This window comes from Accipiter gentilis, chromosome 23, assembly GCF_929443795.1.
Source record: "Accipiter gentilis chromosome 23, bAccGen1.1, whole genome shotgun sequence".
Classification (NCBI taxonomy): Eukaryota; Metazoa; Chordata; class Aves; order Accipitriformes; family Accipitridae; genus Astur; species Astur gentilis.
The window spans coordinates 3,825,671-3,846,762 of NC_064902.1; the positions used below are offsets into that span (position 1 = coordinate 3,825,671).

Below are 21,092 nucleotides of genomic sequence, written 5' to 3' on the forward strand. Positions count from 1 at the left end.
GTTTGCGGACGACACCCAAGTTGGGCGGGAGTTTTGATCTGCTGAGGGTAGGAAGGCTCTACAGAGAGATCTGGACAGGCTGGATCGATGGGCTGAGGCCAACTGTGTGAGGTTCAACAAGGCCAAGTGCCGGGTCCTGCACTTCGGTCACAACAACCCCAAGCAACCCTGCAGGCTTGGGGAAGAGTGGCTGGAAAGCCGCCCGGCAGAGAAAGCCCTGGGTGTGCTGGTTGACATCCAGCTGAATATGAGCCAGCAGTGTGCCCAGGTGGCCAAGAAGGCCAACGGCATCCTGGCCTGTATGAGAAGTAGTGTGGCCAGCAGGAGCAGGGAGGTGATTGTCGCCCTGTACTCAGCACTGGTGAGGCCGCACCTTGAGTCCTGTGTTCAGTTTTGGGCCCCTCACTACAGGAAAGACATGGAGATGCTGGAGCGTGTCCAGAGAAGGGCAACCAAGCTGGTGAGGGGCCTGGAGCACAAGTCTTACGAGGAGCGGCTGAGGGAGCTGGGGGTGTTTAGTCTGGAGAAAAGGAGGCTGAGGAGAGACCTTATTGCTCTCTCCAACTACCTGAAAGAAGATTGTAATGAGGTGGGTGCTGGTCTCTTCTGTCAGGTGGCTGGAGATAGGACGAGAGGCAATGGCCTCAAGTTGCGGCAAGGGAGATTTAGGTTAGATATTAGGAAAAGTTTCTTTACTGAGAGGGTTGTCAGACAGTGGAACAGGCTGCCCAGGGAAGTGGTTGAGTCACAATCTCTGGAGGTATTCAAAAAGCCCATAGACAAGGCACTTCAGGACATGGTTTAGTGGGCATGGCTGACAGTTGGACTCGATGATCTTGAAGGTCTTTTCCAACCTAAATGATTCTATGATTCTATAATAACGTTCATTCGTAAGGCAAGATCCTTCTTGAATGAGACAGAACTGAGAGCTACTTGAGATTATCAGCAGTCAGGTTGTTGAGTGTAAACAGAACTAGAATGGAAATAACTGCTGCCTTTTTGCTACAGTTTCAATTTTAGCTCCTTTCAGACATCTCCTCTGGATTTGCATTTTTACTGCCAAATTAAGAATTGCAGAAGAATCTATTTGGACAGAAATACAGGAATTCTAGGAAGTGTACATTAAAATCTGTAAACGGCAACAATAGACTTGTCAGGCTCAGCAATGGCCTTATAGACCACTGGGGCAATATAAATGCATTGGGCCTGATCCAAATCCTTCTAGAAGCCAATCAAATGATTCAAAGGATGAAGAAAGCTCCGGAATTAGAAAGGGGAATATGCTTGCACTGATTATGCACTACACATGCACTTAGACTTGATTTAAAATAGTCTTTACACTGATTCAGTAATGTTTAACCTTTTCAAGAATAACAGAAATTCCTTAGTTTATAAATAGAATATATTTCTGATGCTTTCACAATGCAATTGAAAAAAATGCTGGACACTAACAAAAAAAAAAAATTCACCTTAAGTAAATGTTAGTAGGCAGTGATTGAATGTTTATAAAACAGGGTCTTAAAAGGAAGCACCTGCCTCAGTTCCAGTTACAGTATTCTTACCACATTGCTGTTAGCACTGTTTTCTGTATGTTTTTCATACACCTTCTGTTACCAGCAACACTCACTTTCCAGCTAAACATTTTCTCACTGTGCTTGAAAATAATTCCCAAGGAAAAAGGAAAAGTTATCCAACTTCTGCCTCAGTATCAGTAATTTTGTCCCATAGCACAGGCTCAGTCATGACAACAAGGCATCATCAAGACCTGGGGGCAGTAGGGTAGGGATCTAGCACTTAGCAGCTTGCAATTTTTCCTTCTTGGAAAACAAGCGAATTGATGTTTCAGTGTTTCCTTTGCACAGAATAAAATAGTTATTTCATTTGTTAAGATCACTTCCACTTGCTTCAAAACCAGCCATTTTTGATTTCTCTGAGAATCCCAGCCCTAGCACTAGCCTATTGCTTGCTTAGCTCAGAGGAGGTAAATGATGACAGTTGTATCTATCCAGCTGTTGCATGGTGCTGGCAGAAGCTGGGAGCTTGCAGACTCCTCATATGCAGCACAAAAAAAGGCCTCTAAATGTCAGTCAAGGCTTAGAAGTTTGACCTTATGGTTTTGTAAAGGTACCTGGGTTTCTGCTTTCAAGTATCAATTCCATGATTACAATGTAAGTTTACCCTGGAGCAGAGCTAATGACTTATTCATTGTTTTGCTCAGGTGTGCAGGAGGTGAAATTTACCTGCTGAAACAGGTATGTGCACCCGAAGGATGCACAGGACAGGGAAGCATCAGCTTTCCCATAGTGTGTCTTAATCAAAGGAGGCATTTTGTAACAGCACCTATCTGCAGCATTGGAAATATGCATTATTTTAGAGGGTGACAACTCTAAAACCTGCATGTTTTGCTATTTTCTAATGAAGGACAAAAAACCTCATACTGTGCTAAATACATCCTGTTTTCTTTCTAGGAAAAAGAAGACTTAATTTTATTCATCAAAAAGTAGTAATTTGAAGGGAAAAAATGTGGTTTGCTTTCACATATGATTTTTGTGAAAGACCTAGACATGTTGCATGTACACCAGGATTGCAGTGAGGGATTAATGTAGAGGGAGAAAAAGAAATCGAAGTCCAACTGTATGTGTCATTTAATTGGTTTGTCATTTGCATCTGAAATTAAAAGGAATTGCCTGAAAGCAACAAAATAATTTTATCAGTCAAAAAGCTCCCCTGTTGGGATTACTTCTGTGTGCCAGTACTGCTCTCTTGAAAATAATAATACCGTTCCATAATCCATCAAGAAATACATATTTAATAGGGAAGTATTCTGAGAGGAAAAGGCAAAGTCACATAACCTCTTCCTTCTCCCAATCCCTGACATTTTCTGTCCTACCATCACAGGCTCAGTCATGACAATAATATGTAATCAAAACCAGGGAGCTGTATAGAGGCAGCACAAAAATTAGCAGCTCCTAAAAGCAATTTACTTTCAGGAGAAGATGGATTAATACACTTCCTTATGTCAGCAGCTATTTAACATTTAGCAGCTTGATCCTAAATGCACTCTTGATGCTCGGAAGAATTTCAGAAAGCATACTTGCTGTTGTACAAAGCAAGAATCAAATGTAAGCTGCCATTACTTAAAAGAAAACATAGCTTGGTAGGATTTGGCCCCACACTTTAAGCAACATCTGAAGTTAACCTTACCTGGGTAATGCATGCACCAGTGAAAGCCACAATCACAGCCACAATGTTAACAGTGAGCTGGAACTGCAGGAACTTGGAGATACTATCATAGACATTACGTCCCCACATTACAGCCTTCACAATGCTACTGAAATTGTCATCTGTTAGGATGATATCCGAGGCTTCCTTCGCAACATCTGTTCCAGCAATACCCTGGAAAAATTAATTGTGAATAAAATTACCTACTAAAAAGTGCAGTGACAGTTAGAATACAAATCTTTATACTCATTCAAAGTCCACAGTTATGCAGAGACTTCCCAGCACATAGTAACAGTGACTGCTGAGTATATTCTGCATTTTATATTTGCTAGGAAGTTATCTAGTTTGGCCTATTTTTGAAAGTGAATAAGGGTGCAGAAAAGGGAATTGATACAGAGCAGTGGCATTCATGTGATGATAGTTTTGAGTGTTTTAAATTAACAGCTTAAGGACTACTGATCTTCTGAGTTATTCCTATCATTGATGACATTTTATTAATAAACATGAACAGAATTGCTAACAAAAATTGGTATTACATATCTTAATGTCTAGTATATTAATGTCTTCAGAGTCAGAGTAGGTTGGGAAGACATCTTTACAATTAGTGATGGATTTTACCAAAGCAAAATAGTACTCCGCTGTTGTGAAGAACACAGAGTTCATTTTTCTGTATTGGCACCAGATTCTGCACATAGCCAATAATTACCCTATACAAAATATTGAAGAAGTATCAAAGCTAGCAATACCAGTGAATCTAACATAGTAAATTAAAGGATTCTAAACCAACATAACTCATCCCCTCCCGTATATTGCTTCATTGAGAAGTAATAACTAAGCAACTTTCTCAACATTTAATGAATGAAAAACCTCTTACAGCAAATTTATAGTGACACAAACATCAATAAATATGCTCAAGATTATACCATTGCAAAGCCAACATCAGCTTTTTTAAGTGCTGGTCCATCGTTGGTTCCATCACCAGTCACAGCTACAACCTGCCTCTGTTCCACCTGTGTGCTGTCAATAATACCTGCAAAAAATATGTATCTGAGTGTATACATACATATATATATAAAATAATTAGCAAGATAAAACTTCCCTCTGAAAAATAGCAGGGTCTGTGTAATGTAGACTACATAATACCACACAAGTCTTACAGAGATTAATAGAGGTGATTTTTAAGGAAAATAATGATGAAAGCAGTGTCATCACTAATATACGCTACTAGACATCACTACTAGAATTTACATCGAAAGTTCTGATCCTGCATCATCAAAACATCACCAAAACTTGCACAGACTTCAAAGAGAATGAGATCAGCTCATTATGTTCTTTTGGAAGATTTTTACTACTTAAAATTATGTGTCACAGTAAACCCATTTCAGCCCAGCTCTCTGATTAAACATCAATGGAAAGGATTTGCTGAAGACTTAAGTTCATGCTTAAAGCTGTCCTAAACTGGGACTGGACTGAACTGTAATATCTGCTTTACTGCTATGCCTTCTGGCAGTCAGTTTAACCTAAAGATAACAAATGCCATTGATGAATTATATTTAGCTGGAGCCAAATTAGCATTTTAACAGACATGTTCAGTTCTGCCAAACAATGATTGAGAAGATATAAAATAATTCTTCAAATTCTGGAGCCAAACATTTTAATAAATAGACATAATAAAATAATTTCTATTTTCATTTTGAGATCTTTTGAGAAAAGAAAGGACTTTTCACTTGGTGAATCAAGTTTCACGCAACTAGCCTGCAGGGAAGTATTTTCCACTTATGCAGATGGGGAAAGTAAGGAAAAGAATCAAGAATTTTTCTGAGGTTACAGAAGCTGCCCTGGTTTTTAATAGCATGGGGATCATTCACCACTCATGTTTTTATTTCCATGTCAGAGTCCATTTGAATATGAGTCCAGAATACAGGATTGTTGTGTACGATACCGGAACACCTCTCCACAATAATGACTTAGTGGGAAAAAATGACAAAATTCCTTTGGCTAACACATTTTGCACAAAATCATAACCTCTAAAAACAATCATCAAAACCTACCCAGTGTGAAAAGCTTTCATTCTACTCTGGAAAAAAATAACTCACATATCAGATAACTAACCAGAAATAGGAAATTGCCGATTACTGAGCAATAGCTGCCTCTTGGCAAGGTTCAGGCTTATCAGGCACGCAGAAGATTGCAATGCAGTATGGATGCAGTTAGTGTCCTGTATTTTTCAGTCTTATGAAAATCAGAAAAAAACCTATTCACTTTCTGTTGGCAGTACGAGCTCAGATAAATGGCACATTATTCTGATAAGATCTTATAATTAGAGCTTTCAATTTGTTGGGGTGATTTGCCTTTGGTGTTAACTAAATAAACAGGACCATCAGCTGCCATTACTGTTAAAAGCATTTATCTTGGTCTTCCCTTCTTATTATTATCACAACCTTTGATGTTAAATTAATAGTTTAAGCTTCTGAAAAAAGTCATTAAAATCTTTGACACATCATGATATTAACTGCTCCAACCAGGTAGGTAGTATCCTATCACAAGTGGGTTCCAAATGGGAGCACAACCCAAATCAAGTTGAAGAGGTTCTATCAAAAGACCTCCTAATAGGTATAAATAGTGCTCTAGTGTCAATGACTATACGACCAACTGCCCTGCATCAGCCAATTGCTGGATGCAGCTAAGTAATTCACAAGGTTTAGTAGTCATTCGGAAGGTTTAGTAGTCATTTTTATCCCTAAAAGCAAACTATGCAGCCGGGATAAGCCCAGCACCCTCTAGAATACAGAATCAGCAGTCATGGAAAAATAGAGATAAAATGGTCTTGGTTACCACCAGCATCTCAGCCACACACCTTCATCGCAGTGACCACTGCTAGGGTCATCAGAAATACATCAATGCACGGCACAACAGTATGTGGATGGACTTCAGTGCTATTCATAGGAAGAGAGAAGATCTTTGCAGAACTTTCATTTGTACGTCAGACAAATTTCTAAAATGGAGCAGTAGTGATTATTTGGGATTCAGAGGATTTATCATAGCTATACTTATGCTCCCTGACTTCCGCATGCTCTTTTTAATCTATTCCTCCTTCCCCATTCCTCACGTTTCTGAATTTTCTTCTTTGCAGCACTTTCCTCCTTCCTAACCACATTTACTTTTACTTTTTTTTTCTTTCTTTCTTTTTCTGTTAATACTTGTGGTAAGGTTTCACCTCGAGAATTTTCTTCAGTGTCGAGTAATACATCTGTATCGATTTTACAGTGTAAGGACACCAAACAGAAAAGGGATGCTTAGAAAGGGTTCCCCCTCCGAAGTCTTGAGCTGTGGGGAACAACAGCTTCAGTGATCACTGAAAAATGTAAATAAAGGCATGACCTGACAGACTGCCAATTAAGAGAATGCCCATTTCTTTAACATTTACTGGCCTTTCCACTCATTCAAAACAGCTAAGACAAAGCTTCAGTATTAATTAGTCATGCCTAACAGCCAGGAAATTTCTTCAAAATAAACTGCTTTACTCCAGTTGAGTGCTTACATACAGTATTTTAATAAAAACTTAAAAATTTTAAAATTCCTAAAACTCAGCAAAGCTTCCTCCCAAAACAGCCTCTGATGTTTCATTGGTCTGCTCCTTCATCTTAAGCTGTTTGGCCATGACCTTCCTCTGTCAAAAAGAATTTTATTCAACAGACACAGGAATACACCTAGAGATAACATTACAGTGTGTCCCCCACAGAGATTCTGCTGATGCTGCAAAATTTGGGGAGGAGTCATGTAGCTTGCATAAGGTGTAAGTTTTTCTGAGCAAGCAGCTTGTTTCTGATGAGGGAAAAAATCAGATTTAAAACAACTCTGTATAGCTATCAAGAGGGGCACTATATGCACAAGCTTGGTATAAAAGGTACCAGCACTACATACACAGCTGAAAGTGAAATACACCTTGTATCTCCCACCTTCCTCCCATCTAATATTAAGGAGGCATTAAATCAAATCCACTCAGGATACTAATATAAAGAATATTAACCAACAATGTGTCTTCCATTTCTTTTACAAGGAGCTATCTGTACCCATGGCTCAGATCAAAAACATCAAGTATAGCCTCAGGTTCTCCCTTTATTGCAGAACAAATGCCGCTTCATTTAAACAATTGGTAGTTGCATTATCACCCTTAAGAGTTGCATCAGTAAGAAACCCTTTGTTCTGGGTGAAAACCATTCCTGGTTTAGATATTTCTTTCTGTCTCAACTGATTAACTCAAAACAGGCAGACAGGAAAAACTTAACTACAGTAGAGCATTTCAAAGATGCACACCATTTCAGGTGTTACCAATGCAGTAAAGGTGATCATCCCATATGCTTACACATATTTCTATTTCTTTGACAAGCTAAACGTAGACAGATGCAGTAATATATTTTCATAGGCATGTTCTGTTCAGATTAGTTTTTAATACTTCCAAACTTTTTGAAGCTCCCCGTTAATTTAACAAGAATTTAGAAAGTCTGTCTGAAAGAGAAAATTTAAATTCACTTTAGTTACATGCTGAAGTACATGCAGGAATAGAGCTTTAAAGGTTAACATAGAAGTGTTATATATAACATTAGAGACAGCATTGGTAATTGTTAAGTGAATAGTGCTCCACAAAGTTCATGATATTAGAATGGCAGAAAAGAACATGGCTAAAACGCATGGATTTCTGTACTAAGTGTGCACCACCAATGTGCTTTATATTATAAAACTGAAACACTGAAGGGGAACCTTGAAGGCATCACTGCCTCTCACAAAGTTACACTGAACACAGGCTGCAGAGACCTAAATGGTATTTACCGAATCCAAAACTCTAGATTCAAATGCAGTATACCTCCTGCTTCCTTTAAACTATTTTTATGTTCTTCGCTTCAGGGAAGAGTTGGTTGAAGCTGACTTTTTACATTGTGGAACAGGTCAACTTTCTGAATATTTCTTCATATGAATTTGAATAAAAATAAATATTAAAATTTTCTCTCAAACGGAAATCAAAACCACTTGCAATTTGCAACATGCTGATATTTAATATCAGATTTTCAATTAATATAGTTTTCTATATTTGTATTATTCTACCTAGTCTCATGGCATGTCCACATTAACAAGGTCACGAATATAATACTGTCCCATGCAATAATTTTTGAAATATTTTAGTAATTAAGGGCAATTACTAAAAATATTTTCTTCTTTAAAGTTCCCTTTCTGCTTGTTAATAAATCAGCCTTACGTGTGAATAGAATAGTTGTTTTTAATATCACGGAAAAATAATTCCAGCCTAATTTAAACGTACTGGAAAGCACAGCTGCTTTAACTGGTAAGCTGAATATTTATTTGATCTTCTCTATACCTTCTAATAAGAAGATATTTCCCATCAGTACTAAACAGTTGCTTCCCGTAGTATTTTAAAAAACAATATTACAATATTGAAGTATTTCAGCAATAGTATTATAAGGACACATCAGTATAAATGAAATGCATGTTTACTTGTTGTATTTTGAACTAAGGTAAAAAATATGAAATTATACCAATGGATGTCATAAAATCCATAAGAAATTGTATTTCAGTTGGATTGAGATATCTAACTTTTTGTTTCACTGAAACAGTTTGTGATGATAAACCATTTTGACATCTTTTTTTCAATCTACCTCTACTTCAAAGCCATAAAAATTTGAGAGAAACTATCTGCCCAGCCTGAAATGCTGAACTATGCCATTCTCTAGTCCCTTAGCAGTAGTAAAAACAAAAATGCAAAATAAAAATGATCCTTTTGCTGGGTGGGATTGTGCTCTGTTAAGGAGAAAAAATATTCCCTCCAGCAGCTGTATGTCATTAAAAATTAAATATAAAAAAAGTTTATTTTGTGATGTGTGTTTTTACCCTAGAGCAGATAGAATACATCAAAGAAGAGAAAATCCTCTTGATCCCTCAAGTGTCTGAGAAAAACATAACATTTTAACAAGAGGCCCAAAACTAGTGAACATTTAAATAGTTTCTTGTAACTTTTAATGGCCCTTCGAGTATTACCAACCCAAAAATTCCATCATGATTTTCCACAGACTTGCTCTTGAACCTCGTTAGATACTTAATTGCTCTATCATTTGACCTTGTGACATCTTTAAAACATTAATTGTATTAGTTGCATAAGGCATTCAGAAGTAGTAAATATCTTTCGGATTGTCAAAGTGCATATACTCTAAAACATCGCTAATTTGCTGCTTATTTTTTTTCAGCTCTGTATTGATTTCATTTCGTCTGGCAAAGGTTTCATTATTCTCTTAAGGGAAAATCCTGAATGATTCAAATGAGTACTCCCAAGGGACTTATTTAATCCACTTAATGAAACACAAATTGTTGTGTGTTTCTGAAACAAATAAACTATTAGGCTGTACAAGTCATGTCCTCTAAGAGCTATAAGACAGTATTTTATATACACTAGGGAAGTGAGGAGACTTCAGGTAACTTTGTGCTGTTTTAATACTGACCTTATGGAGCTAATAATTATATTGTGCAAACCAGCAGTCTCCAAACCTTTTCAATCATGAACACCTATCAGTATAATCTTTTTGAGCACACACACAAAATACGTATATTATTTATAAAGTATACATATGTACTACTATATTATGTGCATTATAAAATATACATTAGAAAAGGATGAGATGGAGATGAAATAAACAGTGTTTTTAAAATATTCTCCTATTAAATAATGGTAAAAAAATATTTTCTTCCTGCATCCCAGTGGATTGTCCCCGACATGTGTGCACCCCTCTTTGGATACCACTGGTCTAAACAATGGCTGGAGAGGGTAACAGCACTATGTCTCCAGCTGCCCCATCTCACGCACTGTGCCAGAGCTTACAAGGTATCTTAGTTCTACTGAATGATCCATGCTTCCAGAGCTCTTCACATACACTGGTCCTAATCCCAAAGGACCCAACTGATCCAGGCTTCAAATTCACAATGGAACTTTTGCTCTACAGTCATTTAGGCATTTCAAAAAGGTACATACCGCTCAAAAGCCTTTGTAATCAGTCGTGTATGGAGTCACATCAATAAACCCTTGCCATTCCAGAAGGATTTCCTACCTAAATGTGAATTATTATTTAAGTACTCAACCAGCTGAAAACATGTAACTGATCATCTGGATCGTATCCGGAACTTTAGCTCCTTCAAGAATTGCTAAGAGTCTCTCTGGGCTTTCTAGGGCCTTAGCAAAATAATCCCGTTCTTTCTTCATCAGGAAGCCAGCAAACACAGCCATCTGCCAGCGGGGCTTCTGCTTGCGCCGGCCCCCCATCTTATCACGGCCAGAAATTATGCTACTCCTGATCAGAAATCTTCTGATTTCATCAGCTGTCTTTTAAGTGTGAGCTTCAAAGTCAACAGAACAAGATTTCAGGTCATCGGGAACTGCGAGTTACAGATATGAAAAAGGCTTTATAAAGAAAACTGCAAACAAATCCCTCTTCTATAGAGCATTCCATCTGCAGACAGTATGGTAAGAGGATAAAATTTGTATGGTGAGGTTTTTATAGGACAAAAACAGAATCTAAAAATACAGCCAGAAATCTAAAGGAAGCCAATGCAAATCATACAATTAGTGAGCCTATAGGAAAACGGAATGGCTTAAAATACATCTCCATTCATGTAATGCTACAGACGGCGGCTCCTAGTTACATGATCTCCAATAACTGCTATTGCAACATGCAAAGTTTATCTTGGAATACTCTTTAAAAATAATTGTGGGAGAACAGATCCACTTGAGTTACTTGATTTACTCTAAGTGAACTTGTTCTTCTTTTCTTCATAAAAAGGTATAGGTAAAGACTGAAAAATCTATGCCCCCTCTTGTTTATATGAAGAACAACCTATTTCTGGACAATATTTTCTTTCTGACCAGCAAACATGCATTTTCCCTTCCCAGCTAGAGCCTCATTCTAGTCCAATGAAAAGTCACAAGGCAAATACGACTTTGCCTACATCTACTTGCCGGACATCTTATTGGTATTTTTGTTACTCCTGCCAACCAGTTTCCTATTATTTTCCATTTGAAGGCTCAGGTAAAATGCAAACGCAAGAGACTGGGTTACTGAGAAAACTTCCTTGCATTATGTATTGATGTGCAAGTAAAGATAACAAGTCATATATTTGTAACAGTAAAATTTTTACAACACAATCAATGTGCCCAACATAATCCAGTAACTTTTGACATTAATAACACACGCGCATGAAGGTAGTCTGCACGCACCTTTTACCAAAGTGTGTTTGTCCGTGGGAGATGAGCGAGCAAGCACTCGAAGCTTTGGCCAGATTTTGTCAATCCGCTCTTGCTCAATCTGGGGGCCAGGCAGAACACAAAAAAACCCAAAACAGTAAAGCTGTTAATCTGTGATTAGCAAAATGCAAAATATATTCGCATCCCTGCGTCAGATGATTCACTTCACTACTCGGATCTGCAACTTTTCTCCAAAAGCACAGAAAAATTGCAACAGCCATCAATGCTGCAAATGAAGGCAAGATCAAAAAAGGCAGTTTTCTACTACCAAAGCTCAGCTGTTGGCTAATGTAGGTAAATTTTGCCACAGTATCTAATCAGGCTTTCTTATCATCTTTATGGATAATTCCACTCAGAATCATGACTAGATATAGGATAGTGGAGTTTCTCAAAGCTGATCAAACATTTACAAGTGAAAGTGTGTTGTTCTATTGCACATTTGAATCCAAGTTCTTCATTTTGGCACCAATAATGGCAGAATTTTCTCTGCATACCAATAGCAACAAGGACAAATCCGTTGCATGTACTAACCTTCCCAGGATTCCATCAATCAAAGCAAGGAGTAAACGACTGTGTCCATTCATTAATGATGGACTCAAAGACACAGCATAGAGTTTACCTTTTTAAAGCTGACTTCAGTAGCCTGTGTGTTAGTTCCATCTTTTATGAGGAGTTAAAAATCTTCTGAAGAATAGATTAAGTTATGCAAATCATTAGAGTGAGTGGATATAGCAGTACATTAGATAAAGTGGTATAAAATAATGAGAGGAGCTGGTTCTCAGTACAGATTGCATTTTCATGAGACAGACCTGCAAACTGCTATTGCGTTCTTCTCTTCTCTGCTAACAAACCTGCTTTTAATGTGCTTGGTTTTGATTTCCTGTAGACTAGTACTATGGTTCTAAAAACTACTGAATTAGGCTAGTGCTAAACTGATAGTGGCTCTGCATCATGAATAGACTGCATTTTCACTGCTATTTTGCATTGTAAAGCACTAGCAGTAGAAAGAAGTAGCAATATCTCCAAGTAGTCTTTACTGATATGAGGTACACATCAGCGCAGGAGAAACAACATCTCAATGTTATTGCTATTTTTTAATAACATATTCATAATATGTATGGGTTTAGTATATGAATTACCTCTCCCTTCTCATTTCGGATCCTTCTGTTAAACTCTTTCCCTTCAAGGCAAAGAAAGTCTTCTCCTGGATGAATGATTCCACATTTTATGGCAATGGCACGTGCTGTGTTGATATTGTCTCCAGTGACCATGCGGACTGTAATTCCAGCTCGCTGGCACTTTCTTATGGCTTCTGGGACCTACAAAAGCAATATAACAGGAAAAAAAATTCCTAGATAAGAGATAAAATGTCAGTCAGGTGTTTACAGTCAGAATATTTTGAGGCTAAGAAATTCATGAAGCAAAAAGAGAAATCATACATGTTATGGCATATTATAGCTACCTGGCTATTATGGAATTGAGGTTAGACCACAGGCAAGACAAATCTTGTATCGAGAAGCACACAAACCATTTTTTAGATCAGTTGCCTAAAGCTTCCCCTGACTTTATAATAAAAAGGAGTGCTCTCCACCTTTTTTGACTTTCAGCATCAAGGTACAGCATGCTGAACCTAACATACTCATCATACACGTAAATATAAGCTAAGAATACGCGTATTTTGCACAGAAAATTATTTCACTTCTGATCCAAACTGTCCTTTCAATAAGATTCTCTAAAAAGTTACTGTAATTCAGCACTGTAACACTAATTCACGCATACCAACAGGTGGAATTCCTAAATATATGAGTTTAAAATTTCATTAATAATTCACATATTTCAAAACTGTAAAAATGAAGTATGATTTTAGTTATGTTCCTTTTTGCATGAGACTAACTTTTCCTGCTGCGCAGTATACATACCACTGAGAGAGAATTCAGTGTGTAACAGGGTCCATGAGATTAACATAGAGGTTATACACTGACTTGGCATCATATACAGCTTATTTAAAAAAAAAAAAAAAAAAAAAGACTTTTGTAATTAAAATGTGCAAGAGGTAGGAAACTGATTCCTACTAATTAAATAAAGCTCTTTTAATACAGCTACGTGGGTATATGAAGTCAGTGCCTATAGAAAGGCTACATATCTATTGCTCAATTTCAGATGGGGAAAAATTTCTATTCCCTTAAACTATATCATAATCAATGATAATTTATTAATGAATATTACTCTAACCAGTGAATGCAGTCTCATTACACTTTTGCATTATTATGAAAGCATTATTTCTTCATGAAAAAAATAACACCATTCATTATTTGAAGGGAGTTTAACGCTTCAAGAACAGCCTAGATACTTCAGCACACCACCACTTCTCTAAATTTCATTTTTACCTAGAAGAGACTAAGGGCATTCCAGGATTCCTCATGAAGACAGAAACCCTTCACAGAGCTACAAGAAACTGCCTTACTGCAGAAGACAGCAAAGGACAGATGTAAAGCAATTATAGATTGCAGTGGTTCTTATATGGGGGGCAGCAGAAAGGTACTTGAAGAGACAGCATCTGAATATTAGGCAGTGATCCTAAGTAAACCTCCAGGCAATTTGAAGGTTACCTCACAAGTTAAAATAGCTCCAAAGACCTGGCCCTAGATGCTTGCTCTGCAATGTTACCGAACACTCTCAGTCTATGTAATGCATACATAAACCATATCTGAATAAATTCCCCAAATACATATACTTGACCACTGGCTGCAAATTGCTGCTACATTATCAGCTGAGCTTCTTCAGATGACATACTTATGTAAAGTAACAGGATTGTCTGACTGTGATGAATTATGTCAGCAATCATGCATATAGAGCTGTTGATTTCCTACGGAAACTAGTAAGTAAAGGATATGATATGAGAAGAATTTTAATTTTCAAATAATTCTAAAAAAATTTAAAAAACCCCACAAACCAAGCACCTATTTAAGAAAGGGTAGCAAAATAGGTATTTCTGGCTTCAATAGCAAGGCCTCTCTCTATTCTTCTGCCAATTCAGTGCAGCTTGCTGATCATAACCTCTATCATAGATATAAGTGTACTGTAGAACTCAATGCCAATTAGAGCAGATTAATCTCATCCATTAGTACCAAAAGTATTAAGAAAAGCAGCCACCATCTACAACATTACACTATTTTGTGTGTTGCTAGATATTTTAATTTCCTCTACAGCCACAAGCGTGTGACACTGCTGAGGGCAGGACGTTGCCTTTTACAGGACAACCACTGCTCTGATCCGGTGTGGCAAATGCTGGGGTTGTAATGATTTCATGGAGCCAGAAAGGCTATACATCTTGGACTGCACATCAGGCTGAAATTATACACCCTTAAACCATATTGTAGACAATGATTATTCTAATCAGTGAATATAATTTCACACCGTGTTTCTGCATCTTTGTTAAAGGCAGTTGTGAAGCTTCTATTTTCCAAAATGCCACACCAAACTAACACCTAATTGAGGATCAGACTAGTACTACGAAGAAAATCACTCCACCCTCAGCCTCCATCTATTGAATGTGCTGTTTGCAGAATGACCCTCTGCCAATGCAGTTTACAGAACCAAGAGAAAAATTAAGGGACGAAGGTTTATCTTCCCATTTCCTCATCTCTACTGAGAATATTCTTCCCAGAAGTTGTACCCTGGAAACATTATTTGGACCTGAAGCCTTTTAACGTTATGAAATAGACTTCTATGGGGGACATACAATCAGATTAAATCTATTACTTAAGCAAATGACTCCTGATTTGCCCAGTTTCCACATTAATAATCCTGACTATATCCCATTTGCCACTTTGGAATGCCCTTAGTATCCACTTTAACGGTGGAGACCCTCATGCATAGGATATGACAGATTTAGCTGACTATCTGTAAAACCAGCACAGTGTATGAACCATGAAGGAGAAATATAAATTACAGCGCAAACAGAAAACACGGTCTATTCACATAAAGTGCCACTCCTATTAAATAAGGTCATGGGAGGACAACCTAGTTTCAAATACATCTCAAACTCACATATAACTAGAGAAATAATTCTATTTTCCTCTTCTCTCATTTTTTGGACAGCTGGTGGGTGGTATCTGATTTAATACTGTGTACAGTAATTACAGCTAAAATATTGTTCATATTTTTTTATTGCTGTAAGGAAGAAAGAGTGTTGGCAGACTGAGTGGGCAGTGGAAGCAGATATTTTCCATCAGTTTTGCAGAGCTTAAGTACATATTTTATGATTTTCTGGTTTATTTTCTCTCTGCAGAGAAAACCTTCTAATGCATGCATAAATTATCCAATGCAGGAATATCTATCAGAATCAGGTGACAAATAAATAGGTGACATTTGGAAGTGATTTATCTTCATCTCCCAGATATAACAGATTGTAGGCGTACACGGCAAATCAGCATAAGCCAGTACAGACTCATTAAAATCAACGCAGAAAGACTGTCAGAATCGACAGAGAAATCTCTATAGGAGCAACACATCATTCTATTTGTTCTCTTCTTGTTTATTTATCAAAGAAAAAAAATCCCCCCCCACACAGAAGATAAATATCAAGCAGGTAGTTCAGTACTTGATAAAAACAGCCACTGATAATGACTAAGGCGGTGTCAGAATTAACCCAGGAATTATGCAAAAGTCATGGGTATCCAGTGGTTACACTCCAGATAAAGCTGGTCAGTTGCTGGATATCATTGTTGAATAATTCATCCAAATAGCTTCTTTTAATGTACAGAAGGAAATGCAAGTGCAAGAAAGCCCCCAGCACTACAATCAGAAAAGATGCAGCACTCTTATTTCTGAAACCATGACAGCGTGACACCACTGCCACTGCAGGTATTCACTAACTTAAACACTCCAAGGATGCACATGAGCAATGTGCCACAGGAGCTCTGTGGAAACAAGGAGGCTACCATTTTGCATGTGTTAACTCCAACAATTATCTTAGGGGAAAGGAAAAACTGAACCTTCCCCAGGAAAAAATGGGAATGTAATTTAAGGGAAACTAAGGGCTGCCAGGGTGGTGACAGTAGATTGTTTCATTGGAATGACCTACTCCATCATTTCTGTCAGAATAAATTCTGATATCCATTAATACGGAGAATATTAATGAAACAGCAGTTGTAGCAAGATTTCTAATTTTTTAATGCTCTTTCTTAGCCACAGAAAGCACACTGAAAATTCATAAACTCCAGTGGTGACTCTATATAATAAGTGGGGTTAATTCTGGCAAAATAGTAAGGTCCCTTATAACAGCCTAACGTCTTACTATTTGCATCTACCATGGTGATTTCACCATTGTAACATATGTATATTACGATATTCCAACTAAGTCAGATATTTCATACCTAGACAGTATATGTTTTTCTTCTGGCTTGGGGTTTTTTGGTTCTCTTCCCCCCCCCCCCAAGGTACTGCTACTGCTTTTACCAATGTGTGGAGTAGTAATAATTTAAACATTGTTTTAAATGTTCTCACGATGTTATTACCACTCTAAAACAGCCAAAAGGGACAAGGAGGGAAAAAAACCAAACCAATACAAAACCCAAAAAACAAAGTCCCAAAGAGAACTGGAGATTTGTCCAACGTTTGGTAAAATTCTGAAATGACAGACATTTAATTGTGTGTCTTGCAATGAAGTAAGAAGTGTTACTGCATATTCTGGTGTTAAACCACAAGAAATTCATTATTCAAATAATTATCTAGAAATAAAATGTTTTCCTGCCTTCATCTTCTTTGATCCTTTACGTAGAAGTCAGACTTGACCTCTTTATTTTTAGCAACATTTTTACCTCTAGCTCCTAAGAAATTATTCCCTATGAAATGGAAGCAGTTTTCTTATAAAACACACCCATAGTAATCACAGGAAAGGATAGTTTGCAGCTGTTTTCAATAATAACTGCAAATCCCACTGCAACCTATTCCCTCAGTGTGTCATACCACACATAACCTGACTTAAAGCTATCTTCTAACAACATGGGTCATGAATCAATTCTGGAGGGAAAGAGGACTGATTTGCAGTTCCAGTAGTCACTGACAGTTAAAAACTTTCTGAGTTTATATATATATATGTGAGCTAGAGCATTAAGGGATCACTGCAGACAGAACATTTTAAGAATGTTTTGAAATATTTTTAAAGACTTGCAATGTCAGGTGCAGGGACAGATGGATTAGCAAGAGACCATCCAATGACAGATAAAGTGAATGCTGTTCATCTACTGATTGTGAAGATAAGGAGTTTATCATACAGTTTTCATCTAAGCAAGATTTACTTTATATTATAACCTTCTTGATCTTGAAAAAGCCCCAAGAAAGTCCATTATCACGCAAAGCATACTTATGCAGTTTGTACCTGTAGTTGTAATTATATCATGCTAGTTTCCAAAGTTACAGAAGTCAGAAGTATGTAAAAGCCTACTCTATAAAGGATTTGGGGAAATAAATCAGATTAATTTATACTTCTAATGTTTTATTAAAAAAATAATAATTTCCTAACCTGTCTAGCATTGCCACCAATTCTCAGTGGATCAAATACAAGTATTTAGACGTGATTAAATAAAAGATCCAGTAAAAATGCCAAATGAGACAGAAAACTGAAAAAGAAGAAGATTGGTACCAAACTACTTACTTTTTGCACCATAAGAACCCACTCTTCTTGTATAAGAGGAATTTGAGTTACCTTTCAATGACCTTAATCCAAAGCAAACCACGGCCATTAATCATCTACTGAAATAACGGGAGAATCAAAGAGTGCATTTCTTGGAGCAAACCAGGAGAGCATGAATCGCTCCCCCCATTTGCAGGAGGTGCTGGGGCAGGTGCTCTCACATCACACCGCGCGGCCGCAGCTCTGCCTCCCCAGCAGCCATGGCCACGCACTCAAGGCTGAGTCAGCCAGAAAAGCACCAAAGATATCCAAAATGCCTGCATTTTATGCTCAGCACTTCCAACTTCGGGACTTGCCTTCTGTCACTGTTTCTAAACGGTAAAACGGAATTAATTCTCCACTGTCAAGATTAATTATCGAGCACCATATACATAGGTCAGAAACAAAGTTTCTGCCTCTTAATCCGCCCTTTGCATGACTGTAGTAATACAATTTACAAGTGTAGTAGCAGGCACCTGCTTCCAGTGGGTGAACCCAGTACTGATTTTCTCAGTTTAGCTGAGCTGAAATTTTAGTCATATTTTTACAAGCCATTTACGTATAGTATCCATGAAATCTGCAGCCTTTTCATAGCAAAGTTTTCCTTGTCCAAACACAACATTAAAAACAGCTTTCCTGAGTAGCCACCAGTTACAATCTTAAGACAATTAGTAAAGTGGCAACTGTTACAGTAAAACATGAAACTCCAAGACTGTATGCAATATCTGTGGAAAGCGAGCACATTGCAATTATAATCATGGCAGTTACAATCACTGCACATCTTTTATCTACTTTCAGAGTTGCATATCACCATATTACCTAAAGAAAAATTCTTTAATATCTGCAAGCATAATAAAACTGCTGATCAGTCCTCCTGTATACTACTCCTTGAGAGAAGGTTAAGTCATCTCAATCCTGTAGTTCAAAAAGCCCTTTTTGCTTTATTTCAATATCGTTTGATTAATAGTTGATCTTTATCAAGTTAATTATTTGACTTTTTATCAAGTAAAATCTATTTCTAAAGCTCACGTCCATCTTCTTTGACAGAGCTAATTAAGAAAAGATAAAAACTGCAAGAAATCAGTAGTTCAATTTATGTTCAGTTCTCTGAGAAATGCCTTATAAGATAAGAGTTTGATATACCTCTGGCCTTACTGGGTCTTCAATGCCAACAACACAAATGCAAGTCAGGTCAGATAATATGTCATTTTCATTGTCCCAGTCAGGCTCTGGGCTGCTGTTAAAGTCTCGGAAAGCAACACAGATAGTTCTCAGTCCATCACAGGCCATAGGTTCAATTACTTTCTTCACCATTTCATCTCGGTCACGTGGTCTGAAGATACGAGGTTCACCAGCTGCATTAAGGATCCTGGAACACCTTTTTTATTTAAGAAAATGAAAAAGAAAAAAAAGATTTGATTCTGTATTTGCATGACTGCTGAAAAGTATTTCCCTGTATCAGCTCATTTCATTCAACACTTTGCTTTTTTGATGGCACGTTTTAAATTCCTACTGTAAATTTCTAGATTAAACAAGAAGATTTACTACTGAAAGATCAGAGAATTTGTTTGTAACTTATTACAGAGACACCAGGAGCCCTTCCTCCATTATTTCCTCAGTACCCATGTAGTTAATGAGCTGACAGCTTACAAAGAAATTGAAAAATCCTTATTTTCCAAATGGGTTGAATGTAAAGAATCCATTCGTAAGCTATCAAATGCAGACCCAATTCTTTGGCTAGCTAGTGATAAGAAAAATAAGCCAAAGATTTTTGCAAGAGTGAGCACTTAAAAACTAATTAGAAGAGAACAATAACAGCTTATACTACTAAAGTATGTCTACTGTATACTAAGTATTTCTACTATAAGTAGCAATTTCCAAACACCAAAATTCCCACGTATGTCTTATTAGTGTCAGAATGTTTTGCATTTTGGAAAAACACAGCAACTAATCCATCGAACTTACTTCTTCAGAACAATTTCAGAAGCTCCTTTGCTGTACATTCGGAAACTACCATCTGGCATTTTAATGACAGTACTCATTGACTTTCTGACAGAGTTGAACGTGTAAACTTTATAGAGTTTCTCCTCAGGAATGAGGTTCCGAACAGGTTCATAATCCTGCTTCAAATCCAGGACAAATCCCAAGAGGCCACACTCCGTCTTATTGCCTACCTGGCGAGGCAGGCCACCCTCTTTTTCTGGTGGCTGAATAGGAGAAAAAATTAGATAATCATTTCTTTAATGATAAGCAGTACACAATGCCTTCCGAACAATTAATAACAGCGTACAGTTTAAGATCTGAAACTCTAACTGCGCAATCATATGTCTTCTGATTTTTAAAAGCTAGCAAAAGATCCATAGAGCTTTAACAGACTTGAAGCAGCGATTCTCACAATGCGGAAAGTTTCTCTAGACAAATATCGACATTTGGACTCTTGCATTTCTTTTCTTTTAAATTAGCCATTAGCAGCTGAATAGCTTGTGATGGTTAGGCAATACATCATTAAAATGAAGTAACTTTCTTTAGGCTCAAAAATAATTCTCATTTGTCACAAACAGAGTATTTCCTTTTCTCACTTGCTTAGAATTATATTGTTTTGCAGACTTGCATGGTTATAATGGTGACTTCAAGGAAGATCTGTCTTTTTTTTCTACCAGGGAATTTTTATGTGAAAATAAATCCGCACCTAATCATAACAGCAAATCTCAGTGAAAATGGTATTTCCAACGATCTATAAAATAATAGTTCTACATCTAAATGTACCCTAGAATTACCATACTTTAGTCTGCTGCTTCAGACAATAAATGCTTTATAAGTTAGAAAAAATGGAGTAAGCTAAACATTTTTCAACTCCTGACAATTCTCAGTCCTTCTAGGACCAAGGAAGGC

The 21,092-nt window shown here is 37.3% G+C and overlaps 1 protein-coding gene across 18 annotated transcripts in view; it reads right to left on the reverse strand.

The window, feature by feature from the left end:
* The window catches only part of ATP2B2 (ATPase plasma membrane Ca2+ transporting 2), a 439,575-nt gene that overhangs the window by 37,705 nt on the left and 380,778 nt on the right, over positions 1-21,092 (reverse strand). For all 18 annotated transcript variants that reach the window (XM_049826145.1, XM_049826157.1, XM_049826153.1 and 15 more), the window contains 6 exons: positions 20,166-20,407; positions 19,344-19,578; positions 12,664-12,843; positions 11,498-11,585; positions 4,146-4,252; positions 3,205-3,396 (listed from right to left, as the gene is read on the reverse strand). In XM_049826145.1, the coding sequence (XP_049682102.1) occupies positions 3,205-3,396; positions 4,146-4,252; positions 11,498-11,585; positions 12,664-12,843; positions 19,344-19,578; positions 20,166-20,407 (1,044 nt within the window). The remainder of the gene's footprint in view (positions 1-3,204; positions 3,397-4,145; positions 4,253-11,497; positions 11,586-12,663; positions 12,844-19,343; positions 19,579-20,165; positions 20,408-21,092) is intronic.